The sequence below is a fragment of the Pundamilia nyererei genome, unplaced genomic scaffold (genome assembly GCF_000239375.1).
Source record: "Pundamilia nyererei isolate P.nyererei 1_Seehausen unplaced genomic scaffold, PunNye1.0 scaffold00031, whole genome shotgun sequence".
Taxonomy (NCBI): Eukaryota; Metazoa; Chordata; class Actinopteri; order Cichliformes; family Cichlidae; genus Pundamilia; species Pundamilia nyererei.
The window spans coordinates 3,882,062-3,897,183 of record NW_005187432.1 but is presented as its reverse complement, the minus strand read 5'-3'; the positions used below and the strand labels follow the sequence as shown (position 1 = coordinate 3,897,183).

Sequence of the window (15,122 nt, the reverse complement as noted above, 5' to 3'; positions counted from 1 at the left end):
ATAAAATGTTTTTACCATTTGTGCCAATCATGTACTCAAACATAGTTTCCCCTGGCCGTGTTGGAGGAACATCAATATTGCTTTCATGACCTCTGATGTAAGTCTCTAGTTTGTCTCTATCATCTAACTCCAAAATGGCTCCAAGGCTCCACATCAGACAGAAGGCAAAGAGACGCTCAAGGTGTTTGCTACCAGCAAAGCCTCCTGTCTCCTTGGTTGGGAGGAGGCCTTCCAGCAGATTCACAGACTGAAGGTGGAACATAATGAGACAATTCAATATTTCTAATTAATTTAGAAGCATCATCAATTTCTTCTCATTTGTCAGAATACATACCTGCATTACATAGTTACACTCCAAAAGCTCCATTTTGGGTTTAAGGTTCTGCTTCATATACAAGTAAGCATCCTCAAATATCTTGTCATATAAACTTAAAATACTTTCTGCCTCCTTTGCATTGCGCTTGTTAGCCCATCCCTAAAACATAAAGGCCACATTCCATCTGAATACAGTATTGTAACAGCAGCACTGATTCTTTTCTCCAAACAGTTTTTGAATGGAAAATTTCAAAAAACAAGCCTACCCTGAGTATGGGTTTCCAACTGAGAGCTGATGAGCTCATGAAGACCATACCCACCCGGGACACTGTAGCAGGGGAGGCATTATCCATGTTGTGCACCTCAAACACCAACTTGCAACATGGTGACATTGTGATGCGGTCACCATTAGCCAAGGTCAGTGTTTTGTTATCATCCAACACAGAATTAAGATTCTCAATCCATATGGCGTCGACAGGACCATCAAGCACAATCCATATGAACTCCCCTGAAGTGTTCACATTTTAAAGAAATGAAAAATTATATATATATATATATCTGTGTGTGTGTGTGTGTGTGTGTGTGTGTGCGAATATTCATTAAATATTGTATCATAAACCTTTCTTAGCTTTGAGTGTCCTCCTCCATAGTGTGGAAAATATCCCATCTGTCCAATCATTGGTGGCTGCATCAAGACGGCCAAACATCTGCGCAGCAGTGATTGCTTTGGGGTTCATGCGCATCTCCCTATGCAGGTATCCACATTCAGTCATAGCTCGCATGAGAATGTTGATGACTGTGGTCTTCCCAGCTCCACTTGGTCCTAAAGTCATCAGCCCATGGCGCACTCGTGAAGTCTCATAAAGCTGATAGTGATGTATCAGTAAGAAAGAGTTATTTCCAAACAAAATCCAAATAACAACAGCAGATGAACATGCAGATGGTACCTGAACAAGCTTGAGATTCCAGGGAGGATGGTTGATTATACCGGCTGACTGCACTTGATGGGCAACAGCTGCCTGAAGTTCAGCATATGTGCTACTATCCAGCTGGATACCAGGGAACAGGTCATTGATGAGACTGAGGAAAAGTGACTCATCCTCATCCACCTGAAACACATGCACATTATATATATGTGCATGTGTATTTATATTATATATATGTGCATGTGTATATATATATATATATATATATATACACACACATTACTGTCAAATATTTGACTGCTGTCCTTTAGCACTAGCTTTGTGTCATACCAGTTTAGACAGATTCATGTCACGCAGCACTCTCATGACAATGCTGGACTCTGTGTCATCAGGCCGTGCTCTTTTAGCAGCCCCAAGTGTTCGTAACACGGACAGGATGTTCCTCAGGCCAAAGTCATAGTGGACCTAACAAAGCAAGAGCTTAGCTTTAGAGGGTTAATAATTGCTTATTATAGGAACTAAACTGGCCACAGGATTATTACCTGTTTTGTAAGTTGTTCTTCACACAGTTTATAAAGAACAAAAAACTTCTGGGCTAAGATGATGTTTTCATTGAATCCACAACTGGCTAGCTTAACTCTCATGATGATCTGTCAAAGGCAATAGTGAAAACGAATTAGAACTTAAACAAAACAGACAATATTTCTCCCTAGAAAAACTAATCTTTACCCACCTGTCTGTCTGGCACCATCATAGAAACCGTCCTGAATTGCACTTTTAAATTTTCAGGAAGTTCCTGACGACCGGCATATCCGGGATTCTATGTATTGAGTGACAACATGTTTTATTATATTCATACTAAACATCTGCTGCCTAGTAAACATATAAATCCTGTATCTTACCATAGTGATAAACAGGCCAAACTCTGGATTCAGATCCACAGTGTCTCCATCAGTAAAAATAAATGTGCTCTTCTGGTTCTTGCGTGCCGTCAGAACTATGTAGATCTGCTGAGCAGCAACAGAGAGCACTGGCAGGTCGATTCTGTTGAACTCATCAAAACAACCCCAGGACCCTGACTGCGCGAGGCCTGAAAAAGAATGAACAATTTACCAAATGTGCATATTTTTGGAATGTGAAAAGCAGCTGGGAAATCTGAGTAACAGAACATGCAAACACAACTGAAGACCCTTGTAGATTTGAACCTAGAACCAAAATCTTTCTATGAGCAGCATAAGATAAAATGAAATCTGAGTGTTTTGCTCATTAATCCAGGTAAGGAAATCCCAGAAAGTTGATTCGGCTCACCTGGATGTCAAGACCGAAGAAGTCACTTGGGTGAGAGATGAAATGTTTCTCCCACTGAAAATGCTACACAATACATTTTCTAAGATATCTGATAAATTGATTAATTGCTTAGGATACCTTTATAAATCCTTCCAAGTCCTCTGAAGTCCATCTGGTCAGAGCAGTTGAACACTACAACATACTTGCCAAGACAGCGACCCATGTCTTTGGTAGTTTCAGTTTTCCCAGTTCCAGCCGGTCCTGCAGGGGCTCCTCCCATACTCATACCTAGAGCTTGGGCTAGTGTGATGTAGCACCTAGGTAAACAAGAAGGAGCTAATGAATGTACCTTAGTACTTAAATCTATATAAAAAGTAATTAACAAAATCTCATTATTTACTTGCCTGTCTGTCAGTGGAGTGATGACCAGACGATCAGTACAGCCTAGAAACTCATTCTGATAAATGAAGTCAACATTAGTAATAGACACAATGACCTTATCCAGGTAGCCCCTGAAGTAAAACCTGCTCTGCTTCAGCCATTCGAAGTCGCCTACAGATTTTATACGCTTTTTCACCTGAGGAAAAAGCAGGACATGAAGAGGAATGGTTGACCATAACAGTTTAATAATAAAATGTTATCTGTGATAGTAGATATGGACAAGTAGCATTTATCCAAAAATAAAAAAATAACAAAAAACTCACTAGGTCATTAAATATATCAGTCTGGTGCACATGAATTGTGACAAGTGTCTCATATTTGACTCTGTCAAATTTGCTGAGGTCATAGGTTGTTTGCTTGATGAGTGTAGTGAGCAGACTCAGTAATTTCTTTTGGGTAAGAGACATGATGTGCTTGTCATCTTCTGTATGGTGCAGGGCCTTCTCTGCATCTCTTGTCCAAATCATTTGGATTCCCAGCAAGCCCACCTAAAAAGTACGAATCAAACAATACACGAAAAGATGCGTCATGTATAGTACATACAGGTAAAGTGGTAGAAATATGATGCTACATGAAAGGTACTACTGTCAAAGATATCTATACTTGTTATTTTACAAACGTTGGAAAAAGAATGAAAAAGAACCATGAGATCTGTTAAGCTGCCTCTGCCACTGATAAAGGCAAGAAGGAAATGTGACATGAAAACAAACAGTCATGTTGCTGGATAGTTTAATCTTATAGAGAGTAACGTCTCAAATCTTTAAAATCTTGAATCCCTTTAAACACTACTAAATGGCGGTTGGTATTACAGATGGAAGACAAAAAATCTCTGTTACACTTAAATGAACAAAATATTTTAAAAACTCATGAAAAAGATTTTACTAACAGCCACAATTCAGTCTTCCTACCTGTGCTTGAAATTTGTTGAGAAAAGCAAGAAGATCAAACTCCTCATCGTCTATCTCTAGATCTGCAGCTCTGATAACAGAGTGCAGTGAAGCCTGTTGTTGCACCAAAAGCTTCCTAAGCCAGATCTCAACTTCTCCCTGAGCCATTACAGGACTCTCTAGCTGAAAACACAGAAACACATTTGCTATGTTGTACCACACCTGTGATAAAAATTGGAAAAATATTTGCTGTCAGCCTCAATTGAACCTTATTCTTTTTGAATATCTATTTATTGTACCCTACACTTGTCTGTAGAAAATAGCAATCTGATATAAATTTAACTTTAATTTGAATTTGACTCTGTTGACCGCTTGCAAAAGTTATTTGCACTAAACGTAACAAATGCAGTTCAACATATAGTTGTATTATAGTTCTAAACTGAAAATGCAAATAGCATTAAATACCGGCAGTTTCTCCCCTTCTTGTGAAATGACAGCTATGATCTTGTCATATTCTGTTGTGTGAAACTCAGCTTCTTTTATGTTGTCAAACACTCCAAGAAGATGTGCCTGAAAAACAAATGCATCTACAATTATTTTTGCTATTTTACCCATAATCAAAAACCCAAAAGAAAAAAAAGAGAGAGAAAAAAATAAACAAAACCCAAGAAATCAGATTTCAATACACAAACCATTTTCTTAATATTTCTATCCTGATCGTCTCATTCTTTGCCCATGAAAACTCCAAATTTAAATTGTATTTCTTACTTGCTAACATGAGTTTTTAACATATCTACGCAGACAAACAAATTAGGCCTTTTGCAGTAGCAGTATGATTACATTGTTTTATACTTTTTATTTAAATTTCAGTTTCTTACAGTGGCAGTGAATGTTCTGACCTGAATTGTGTGAGAATCACTGGCTTGTCCAAGGATTTCCAAAAGGGCAGGATCAGACACAAAGAAGAACCGTGGAAACAAGAGTCTCTTTTTCTCAAGATACCTGTGAAACAAGATCATATCATCTGCAGTGTACACATTGAACACAGAAGTATTGTTATAATTATGGGGCCCATTTATTCAATGCTTTTCTTTTTCTTGCAAAGCATCTGTGGGTGACAAAAGGACAAAAAGGGGTAGAAAAGGAGTAATTATACTGCATAAAAAGTGCTTGAGTAAAAAGCTAATTAACTAAATAGTTAAATAATTTCATGTAAATTTTTTTAAAGACTGAACTACTTTTCTGCTTTTCTTTTTACCCTCCACTGTTGCAACCAACAGAAAGACGCAAACTAAAACAAGGATGGTGCCAAAAAAATTACCCTGCAAGAGATTTCTGACAGAGCTCTAGTTGTTTCTGAAGATCTGGAAGCTTTTCTCGCAGAGAGGGATCACCTACACAGCACTCCACAGCATTTGGGACCTTTTGTGCTCGCCGCATGATTTCAGTCCAAGACTTGTCAATATTCTGAAATTGATTTGCTTCCTGCAAATGGAAACATTTTTATGTTAGCATTTACTTAAGGATGCTTTCAAAATTGTTATTTTCAGGCCACAGGGCAGAATTAATGAACTGTACCTGTGGCAGATCTTTGGCAATATCGCCCCCAACAAACACAGCCTCCAAATAGACCCACAAGTTTTGCACTATAACCCACTGTTCAATGACCTCAGATGATGTTGAAAGCTTGAAGACCCAATCTTGGATGTCTGCTTTGTGGAAGGTACTGTACCTGTACAAAGCAGACAAAGCTTGTTAAGTTCTTTAAGACATTGCAGAAATGGGAATATGTGTGGATATTTCACATCTTGAATGATTACACCCAAACTAATCTTTGTCACTACTAATGTTTCTGGGCTGAATGATTTGTTACAGTTAGGTAGGTCTCGCAGTCTTGCCCTTTTATTACTCCAAAGTATTAAAGTTTCTTGGAGATCAAGTTTATAAAATCTGTTACAAAATTATAAGCCGGGGTTTATTCTTTTCTACCTGTTGCTCAGCAGTGAACCTAGCACCATCAAACTGTCCTCCAAGTTGGTGAGAATCTCGGATGTTTCTGCTCCTTTCAGCATCAGTTCTCCTCTACTCTTAAATGTCATCAAGCTCAGGGTCTGAGCAGACCACAGCTCTTTTACTTGTGATAATTTGGCCTCAATATCCTTCTCCTTTACAGCTGATATGCAAATGTCCTACAAATACAAAAAGCCAAACTTGGGATGGTGCATACACATGAGCAAATCAAATCTATTAAAAAAATCTTGAAATCGAAGTAGATTATAAATGTCAAATCTGCCAGCACACCTCAATGTCGTCCTTGTACGTCAACAAAGGCGCCTCCATGATGTTCTCAAGTGTAAACGTACTGGACTCCACCTCAAAATGGTGTCCAGTCACTTGTGCAATACGGTCCCAGTGTCTCCGTTTCATAGACTTGTTTGCCATCATTTCAAGAAGAGGACACGAATCATTAAAATCATCAATGGTCTTTTTTAGATCAAGAAAGGCTTGCCAGTCCTTTAGTGCTTTGGGTAGCTTCCGACACCTATAAAAATTGGATAATAAACTTTTGTTAAAATGAATACTCTTAAAAAAAACATTCACTACACAACAAATTTTTAGGTCTGTAAGTTATAATAACAGATATACTCAACCTGTTCTGAAAATCCAGAAGTTCGCCATTGATCTTTTCAATATCCACTTGTATCCATAGTATCTTATAGTACCCACTAATCTTGTTCATCACTGCATCATACAGGCCATAGAGTTTTTGAAGCAGATCAAGCTCTTTTCTAAAGGAAGCATTAGGAAGCATAATATTTGAATATATTTTATAATGTGATAGATGTTAACACTTAGCATAGTATTAATAGAGATGCAAAAGTTATTCTAGCACAGAACAAGGTTTGATTTTTTTGCTGATGTACTTTTTCTTGTGTAGACAGTTGTATTCTGTAACTGGTAAGCCAAGAAGCTGCTGTCCAGAAGTATATGTGGTGAAGTTTCTCCAAAGCTCTTCAAATCTAGCCTGCAAACAAAACATACAATTAAATCTCGCAAGACTGTTTGTTAAATATGATTTTGATGTTTTCTTGCCCTATCAGCTCTCTCTTATCTAGTAATCATTTACCTCTAACTTATGTGAATGATTATAGATTTTCACACACTGAAAGAATTGAAACTGTCACCTGATAGATCTGAAGACTGCGGCTGGCTTCTTGTGGAGCTACTCCTACAACCAAAGGGCCTTCCTGAAAAACAAGACATAAAATGAAGAATAGGTTAATATGAATACATTGATTTATTGAAAACCACCCGCACACAGTTTTTAAGATTACTCACAGAATCAAACTGTTCCATATAAGTGTCAACATCTTTTTGGAAGATAGCCACGCTCACGAGAAGGTCTTGTTTGAACTTGGGTTGCATACGAACAAGCTCATATTGCACCGATCTCTGCACAAGTCAATATCAAAAATAAAATCAAGATCACAGCTTATCACATTTACAACACACAAGATCACATTTATTTTAAAAAAAGTCATCAAACAAAATAGGCATTAATGTCATGATAATACTTACAGCTTTAGACTGCAGCATTGTGAATGAGTCTCTCAGACTGTACACTTCTTCTACTTCTCTTTTGGTCTCTTCTGCTTCATATTTTGTCAAAATTTCATATGCTTCCTGTAAATACATTCTTATATTTAAATGTTCAACATTTAGCTCACTCTGAACACGCAGGCCTCTCATTTATAACTAACAGTAGTAACAGTAGATAGTTAGGTACAATTAAAATTACATCCTCAAAATGTCTTTCACTAAAAATTTCTGGGCTTTATTTAATGTTGTTACTGGTACTCTGCAGCAGTTCATATCACTTTGTTTATTGTGTAGTGCTATTGCCAGTCCTTTGAAATATCTGCAGTTACACAATGCACTTAAGCAACTGGTACCTCAATGGAAATTAGTGTCATGTCAGTCTGTATTTCAGCTTCTCGAAGCGTAGACAGGGCCCCCATAGTACAGCGTACATCTTCCAGATTAGCCACAGGATGTGATAGCTGTATAAGGTAGTTGTTCAAATGTATGTGTGTGTCAGTCATTTTCTTCTTGTACCTCTCCTTCAGGTATTTGCAAATTAGTTTCTTCCACGCTTTTGTCTCATCTGTTAGGGCCTTTTTCAGTGAACCTGTATATAAAGGAACTTAGCATTAGTCCTCCAGTTCTCAAACTAATAACCGCCTACATGTGACATGTGTAATAAAACACACTAAATATCCAATTATCCAGTGGTAGCAGAATGGAATTCAATCCTGGTCCTCACAAATAAAAATTACCTGTTGTTAAATGAACAGATTCAAAAGCAATAACAGGCTTGATAGCTTGAATTTCTTGCTCAACTGAGTCATAGTGTTCGATTTCAGATGTAATGTGGATCAAGGATGGTTTGCTTGCCATGAATTCCTTTGTAGAAATTAAGAGAAGGGATATGATAATGATATAACTATATGAAAGCAACAAGGAACATGTCATGGTGAAAGAAAATCAAAGACAACTAACTTTGACTTTAGCGTTTTTGTCCTCTTCCCAGATCGCTCTGAAAGTATTGAACTGTTTCAGAACATTGGCTGCTCGTCCCTTCTGAGAGTTGATTGCTGTTTTCAGAATGCCCACGAGTTTTTTGATGTCCTTGTGTTCCACAACAAAGTTAAATAAATGATCTCTTTCTGCAGAAACACAGATAAAGAGTCAAAAGTACAACCAACGATTGTGCTAACAGCTAGCAGCTGACAGTTTCATTCAAAGTTTAACATTTACTTTTGTAAATGTTATTTTATGGGTGAGTGAGCCCATAAATTCAGCAGGAAAGTATAAAGGGAAACAGACTTCTACTGGACCAGAAGTCCATTTGCAACCACAACTATCACCATCTAGTGGCCTTCAGATAGAATGCAAGTTAGAGGCACCTCTGAAAGGTACTACCTTCATGTCTTACACAGTCCCCACAATAAGCTTAATATTTACAATCTTCATTCATAATAAAGGATGTCTTTAATTTAGGAGCTGTCATTCTTTGAACTTGTGCATCAAGTGTGTTTGCTCCTGTATGTGTATACTGATGGTGAGTTACCTGCTTTCTTCCTTTCATTAGGAGTGTACTCCCACTGCCAGGCAATGCTCTTGCTAACTTCCAATACAGAGTCAGTTAGTTGATTTATGGCCTGCTGGATTTCATCTAAAGTGGGAATCATTACCTGATAATGACAAATATCAGATATCAAAACTAGATTTTCTGTTCAACAAAACTTGCAAAGAATTCCAGATCTCTCTGTCCTACAATGCAAATACTGCCCCCTGAACATGTACTGAAAGAAAAGTAGAAACTCACCACGTTGGGTATATCCAGGTGGACTTCAGATTTTATTAGCGGAACTATCATAGGTTGAGGCTTGGATTTCTTGTAACTTCTGTAGTATATTGATGAAAATATGAAAGAGTTCTTTCTCTTTAACTTATGATACTGCACTGAGCACATACCAACTAACACAAATATACTTACATAGCACAACTAATCCTCTTTTTCAAGGTGTTCAGAGATGACTTTGTTGTTTTGAGAACTGCATCAAGTACCCTTGCAGTGAAGGATTCATAAAGCTTCTTAAACTCCTGAAATTAAGATTTGTATGCAAATCAGTGGGTCAGCTGCACATAGCAGAAGTGTTTTACAGTTGTTAGACAAATATACCTTTTCAAATTTAGTATTTTTGTCTTTCAATGAACTTTCTGCAGTCCCTCTCTCATCCTCATGAGCAATCGTGTGTCTCTCTCCAGGGAAGGTCATGGTCCTCCCGACTACAGTGTTGAAAGTGTGAAATACAAAAAATACATTTAAATACTTAATTGCTGCGTTCACTTGTATGCAACACTTAAAACTCTGCCTTGACATCACCTGACACAGGTTCCTCTGTCTTGTAGCCTTTTGGTTCATAAACAGCACTTAAAACAGTGTCCAGCTCTTTGATTGCTGTTTTGACATGACTACATTTGTAATTCAATGTCTTCGCCCACTTTTTACAAAGATTCTAAAAAGAGGTTGAGATATGTATTTGGTGAATAAGGCACAACTTATTTGTAAAGGCAAATTAAAAATGAGGAGAAGACTTTAGCAGAATTAAATTCATTTCGGTTGATAAACATCTAAAATTTGTGTTTTGATTTGGTACGAGTGGCCATACCTTATTATGGTCAATCAGATGCTGAACTGAAGTTGGATCATCTGAGAGCTCAATCAGCACCGTCTCTGAGATGTCTTTAAGGACATCATCAATGTGTAACTTGCTAATATTTAGCACCTGAAAAAGAAGGAAATGTGGTTCTTGCTTATTATAAATGCACAATGAGGAAAATTTTAATGAATGACACAGAAACAGACCTTATTCACAAGATGCTGGAGCTCATACAAAGCCGTGTCAACTCTTTGGAAGAACTCGTCCAGGAGTAAGGATGACCAGGTGAACACCACTGCCCCACGTTGAAGAGCAGATTCAACCTTGCGAGTTACCAAAGACATTAAAGCTTATTATGATGCAACAGCCATAAAAAATTTTTTTTAAAAAGCATGGCAACAGCAGGGTTGAGACCTAATTTCTCAATGGTGCGACTAAAGAAAGCCTAGGTCGCACCAGTACGACCAGCCGCTCGAGTAAAAAATAAAAATCTTCGTAACTCTGAAAGACTCCGTGTGGTCAACAAGAGACACACATCATGCCCATATCATGGTCGTAACCAATCGGGGATAGTCAAGGGAGGGACCTCTCTGATTGGCTGTGGTCCAGATATTCCTGTAGGCCTACGTGTATGTACATTTGAAAGTGCAGGCTGATAGAGAGAGGTGAGTAGCCTAGGCCTGATAGAAATGGATTGAGTTGTGGGTAATGAGAAAAGATGAAAAGAACAATTGATAACTTTTTCGTTAAGTTAAGGCCTGATCTGTCTGAAATTCATAGCCAGTGCTCTGACATAGAGCCATCAACCTCTCAGGTAATGGGTAATGTCTAACACTGGTCATGAGACGGCATCAGATAATGAGCCACATACAATCGACTCCGAGCCAGAGCCCACTGAAAGTAAAAGGGGGAAAGTGTATACATTTCAAAGAGAGTGGCTTGATCAGTTTTCCTGGCTAAGATACAGTAAATCTGACAACATGATGCACTGCATTTACTGTCATGAGTGCGGAAAGAAACTCCCTGGCAATACTGCATTTGTGGTGCTAACACGTTTTGAGTTGAAATGCTGAAAAAGCACAGTGTATCCAGAAAACACATTATATGCTGCAATAAATGCACTGCCCAAGTCTCCCCTCTCCCCACTGCCAGCAGCAAACAGGTCGTCAGAGGAGGCCGAGATGATGATTAAGTTTAACATTGTCTACAATATTGCCAAAAATGAAGTTCCATTCATTTCCAAAGTTCAAGTCCAAAATAATTCTTCACAACACCCCACGTACAGTAATAATGCCGCCCAGTATATGGGTGTCATCAGAGACATATTGAAAAAAAAAAGGGGGAAAAAAGGCCAAATTACAGGAGTTGGCCATCTCAAGGGCCTGTTACTGCAATAGTCCATGCGATAGTCCATAAGATATCAAGTTGTTCAGATGTTAATTTAGATTTTCTTTTTATTTAATATATCTTGAGATGTTTTAAGTTTAAATTTCAGTTCAGTGAAGCACTTTAAGCAGGACAAAAAGTGAACTTGCAAAACTGTTTAGCAATGCGGTTGAAAAATTTGGGTGCACCTAAGAAAAAAGTTAGGTGCACCAGTGAAACCGTGGCAGTTAGTCTAGAGCCCTGAACAGTGGAAAACATATTCACACTGCCGTTAACTAACAATGTTTAACAGCTGAGACATTTCTTCCACAAAATGCACCATCTACTGTCATGTACTTACATTTTTGATTTTTGAAGCCATCCAGCTGGAAAAGTCTTCAGGTATTTTCTCACAAGTGGACTCATAATCTTCCAAAATTGTCTATAAAAAAAGGACAACAAGTTGTTTTATCCATCCACTCGCTTCCGCTTAACCTTTTCAGGGTCGCGGGGTGCGCTGGAGCCTATCCCAGCTATAGGACGAGAGGCTGGGTACACCCTGGACAGGTTGCCAGTCTGTCAGGGTTAACACACAGAGACAGACCACCATTTGCGCTCACATTCACTCCCACGGGCAATTTGGATTGATCAATTAACCTATCCCCACAAACTGCATGTCTTTGGACGGTGGGAGGAAGCCGGAGTACCCAGAGGGAACCCACGCAAACACGGGAAGAACATGCAAACTCCACACAGAAAGACCCCGGCCTGATGGTGGAATTGAACTCAGGACCTTCTTGCTGTGCGGAAACAGTGCTAACCACCGTGCCACCGTGCTATAATATAAAGTTATTTTATATTAAGTTAAATAATCATTTTGTGAAAAAAAATAGTTATTACTTGCCTGTAATCGATGGTGATCAGCACTGAGTTTTGTTTCGATGTTGAGAAGATGTAAGGCTTGCTTTGGAACCAGGAGACCCATCTTCACCAAACACTTTGCCTCCCGTATGACCTCAGTTACTTTAGGATCAAAGTTGACAACTAGCTTTTCTGTCTTTGGGTGACGAACCAGCAGTGCGACATTTAAGACTGTTGTGAATAACACAGAGAGTAAAGTCATGCTAACAGAATCAGATACGGTGTGCCATCAAGGTTATCAATATATTTAATTTAAGCCAACCATGATTCATCTGCGATACTTCCTCGAGCCATGCTTGGTGGTAAATACACTCAAACTTTACTAACGAAGCTGCAGTCTGATTGTACATTTTGACTGCATTTCGTCCCTGAGGACTGAGCAGGATGTCCGAGTTTTCCTGTTTAGGATGACAGAGTGAGGCAACATTAAAATCTTTCAGTGCTAGTAGCTTTAACATGTTTGCTGACAGAAATCTAGCCTTACTTTTATGTGTAACATGGGTTCCTCTATTTTTTTGAAGAGGTGCCTGGCCCAACCAATTCGTCCAGCCACAGGAGGCATGTCCCTAGCAAGTGGAGGGTTGTCTTTGTGGTTGCCATAGTGCTGCAAAGGAAGTTTGTAAAACAAAATCTGTGCATTTATATTTTATTTTAAATGGCATTAGCGAATAACAATAAAATAGGTACCTTTCTCACAAACTCTACTTCTGAGACATAACGCTGAAGAATATGACTCAAAAGATGGGGAACGTGTGCGTTAATGCAGGGAATGTTCAGCCTCTGGAAACTACAAATTTAAAAAAACAAAGTAATAACAAATCATTACAGTATTTAAGGTTATATTTCTAATATAATATTTCCAGTGATATATTAAATTGCTTAAATATATATATATCATATATAGACACTTACCGCTGTATCAGGTGAATGGCACGCTCAGATGTCTTCACATGTGAGAAGCATGAATTCATAAAAGTCTGCAGCTGGTTCTGTAGAAAAGGTAACAAATGTAACCTTTATCATGTTTCAGTTGTGACCATGTCTTAATGAGTGATGTCTGTGATTAGTGGTTTTGTGTATATGTAAATTCTTTGCAGGTCTCTGAGAAAACATCATCAACCCTTATGATGCTTCCTGATTCAAACAATGCACAGGAAAACAGCAGCTACATGTTTTAGGCATAATGAGTACACAACTATACATACCTCAATGTAACAGATTTGCTCTGTAAACTTGACAAAATCTGCTTCAAATTCAGCACTCCTTGGAGCCAACATATCATACTGCTTTCTTTTCAGATTCATGGCTATAGTGTTGAACTGTCTGGCTAGACTCTCAATGCCCTCAATGTTGGACTTGTTAAGTGATTCAAATGTCTTGAACACTGTGATTATTTGTGTGATCTAGAAAAAAATAATGCTTACTGTTATATGGCAAAGCATTATGACAAGACTGACATACATATTTTAGGAATTAAAATAGACCGTACCTTTTCAAGCTGCCTGCAGAAGTTAGAAAACTTCAAAAAAATTTCCATCTCTGAAACCTCAAAAGGCCTCTTTCCAGGTGCAGCCATTGTTTCCATCTTTGTTGTCTGGAAACAAGACTTATATTCCTGGTACAAGGAGGTACAGTGCTGCAAAAGACAAAAGATTAAGAACAGCAGAAACTGTGTACTGCTGCAGTCATGCCTCTGTAATAACACTGATGTGTACTAATCACAGTGTAACAGTCACCTGCACTTTTGTGATGATGTTATCAGCATCTTGGTCCCATATGAGACGTTTGCCATTGTCAGTAATGTACGATCTGCACATTGTAACCATCTGATTTGTGACCTAGAAGAGTTTTCAGTATCACATGTTGTACAAAGGGAATTGGATCTTAAATGTTTGTTCTTTGAATGAAATGAAAAAACCCAACAAAGTAAACTTACTTTGATGAACAGTGAAGATATAGTTTCACTCGTGTTGTAGTACAGTGAAACTCTGAAAATCATGTGAATAGTACTGATGACATTTTGCACATTTTTCATCATGGCAACCTGAAATGACACCAAGTATAGTCATATTATTTATAATATATTGTTTGCTCTGATATAATTTGTATTTCTTAAGTTTGTAATGAACAACTTTACTGTACAAAAATTGAACTATTAACAGGCTATTATCCATATTTATTTAAAAGAAAAAAACAGTATGTAAGATGGTCACTAATGTATAGTACATGGACTATGAATTGAATACTAGCGTTGTTTCTAAGTGAATAGTAAATAGGCAATTTTTGATCATTTTGTTGTGATGTAGTCTGGGGCAAATAAAAGACTATTTTAAAACCTGTCAAAGACCTCCTGTATTCAGTGCATAGCAATAGCTACTCAGAATTTTGCATTTGTTTGTTATTGCCTTCATTTGGTAAAAAAGACCATACTTTTCCCCCCAACACTGTTGGTTTACAACCTGAATGCTTTACAATTTATATACATGTCTTTAAATAGCTGTGTATGCGATATAGGTGCTTTCATACTTGGCTTGTGCTTTAACATCAGTTCATCAACAAAAACACTGTTTGGCTCAGAGGTAAAACTTTATTTAATACTAAAAATTCTAACAATTGCAAGTTCTTAATGGAAAGGAATTGTTGACTGTACATACCGGGTCACTGATGTAGAGAGGTTGAAGAACTTTCTCCAGTGTGCTCAGGAATTTCACATTGTCTTTTGCCTCATTGGCACACCTTGTTATCCTAGTATC

General features: G+C 38.0%; 1 protein-coding gene across 1 annotated transcript in view; it reads right to left on the bottom strand.

Annotated features, from left to right (window-relative positions):
- LOC102202465 (dynein heavy chain 8, axonemal) overlaps positions 1-15,122 on the bottom strand; it is a 37,098-nt gene that overhangs the window by 13,374 nt on the left and 8,602 nt on the right. The window contains exons 9-53 of the mRNA XM_013909773.1: positions 15,024-15,116; positions 14,306-14,413; positions 14,106-14,207; positions 13,859-14,005; positions 13,575-13,772; positions 13,282-13,358; positions 13,057-13,156; positions 12,854-12,973; positions 12,632-12,767; positions 12,353-12,540; positions 11,810-11,890; positions 10,290-10,406; positions 10,093-10,209; positions 9,807-9,939; positions 9,603-9,709; positions 9,417-9,523; positions 9,246-9,324; positions 8,988-9,111; positions 8,417-8,583; positions 8,194-8,320; positions 7,810-8,045; positions 7,436-7,540; positions 7,196-7,309; positions 7,042-7,104; positions 6,781-6,881; positions 6,508-6,645; positions 6,158-6,398; positions 5,846-6,045; positions 5,435-5,588; positions 5,178-5,341; positions 4,756-4,858; positions 4,322-4,426; positions 3,878-4,039; positions 3,233-3,457; positions 2,933-3,105; positions 2,667-2,845; positions 2,144-2,331; positions 1,975-2,061; positions 1,784-1,891; positions 1,572-1,706; positions 1,263-1,424; positions 935-1,181; positions 582-823; positions 335-475; positions 16-247 (exon numbers count right to left, since the gene is read on the bottom strand). Coding sequence (XP_013765227.1) covers positions 16-247; positions 335-475; positions 582-823; positions 935-1,181; positions 1,263-1,424; positions 1,572-1,706; positions 1,784-1,891; positions 1,975-2,061; positions 2,144-2,331; positions 2,667-2,845; positions 2,933-3,105; positions 3,233-3,457; positions 3,878-4,039; positions 4,322-4,426; positions 4,756-4,858; positions 5,178-5,341; positions 5,435-5,588; positions 5,846-6,045; positions 6,158-6,398; positions 6,508-6,645; positions 6,781-6,881; positions 7,042-7,104; positions 7,196-7,309; positions 7,436-7,540; positions 7,810-8,045; positions 8,194-8,320; positions 8,417-8,583; positions 8,988-9,111; positions 9,246-9,324; positions 9,417-9,523; positions 9,603-9,709; positions 9,807-9,939; positions 10,093-10,209; positions 10,290-10,406; positions 11,810-11,890; positions 12,353-12,540; positions 12,632-12,767; positions 12,854-12,973; positions 13,057-13,156; positions 13,282-13,358; positions 13,575-13,772; positions 13,859-14,005; positions 14,106-14,207; positions 14,306-14,413; positions 15,024-15,116 — 6,433 coding nt within the window. The remainder of the gene's footprint in view (positions 1-15; positions 248-334; positions 476-581; positions 824-934; positions 1,182-1,262; positions 1,425-1,571; positions 1,707-1,783; positions 1,892-1,974; positions 2,062-2,143; positions 2,332-2,666; positions 2,846-2,932; positions 3,106-3,232; positions 3,458-3,877; positions 4,040-4,321; positions 4,427-4,755; positions 4,859-5,177; positions 5,342-5,434; positions 5,589-5,845; positions 6,046-6,157; positions 6,399-6,507; positions 6,646-6,780; positions 6,882-7,041; positions 7,105-7,195; positions 7,310-7,435; positions 7,541-7,809; positions 8,046-8,193; positions 8,321-8,416; positions 8,584-8,987; positions 9,112-9,245; positions 9,325-9,416; positions 9,524-9,602; positions 9,710-9,806; positions 9,940-10,092; positions 10,210-10,289; positions 10,407-11,809; positions 11,891-12,352; positions 12,541-12,631; positions 12,768-12,853; positions 12,974-13,056; positions 13,157-13,281; positions 13,359-13,574; positions 13,773-13,858; positions 14,006-14,105; positions 14,208-14,305; positions 14,414-15,023; positions 15,117-15,122) is intronic.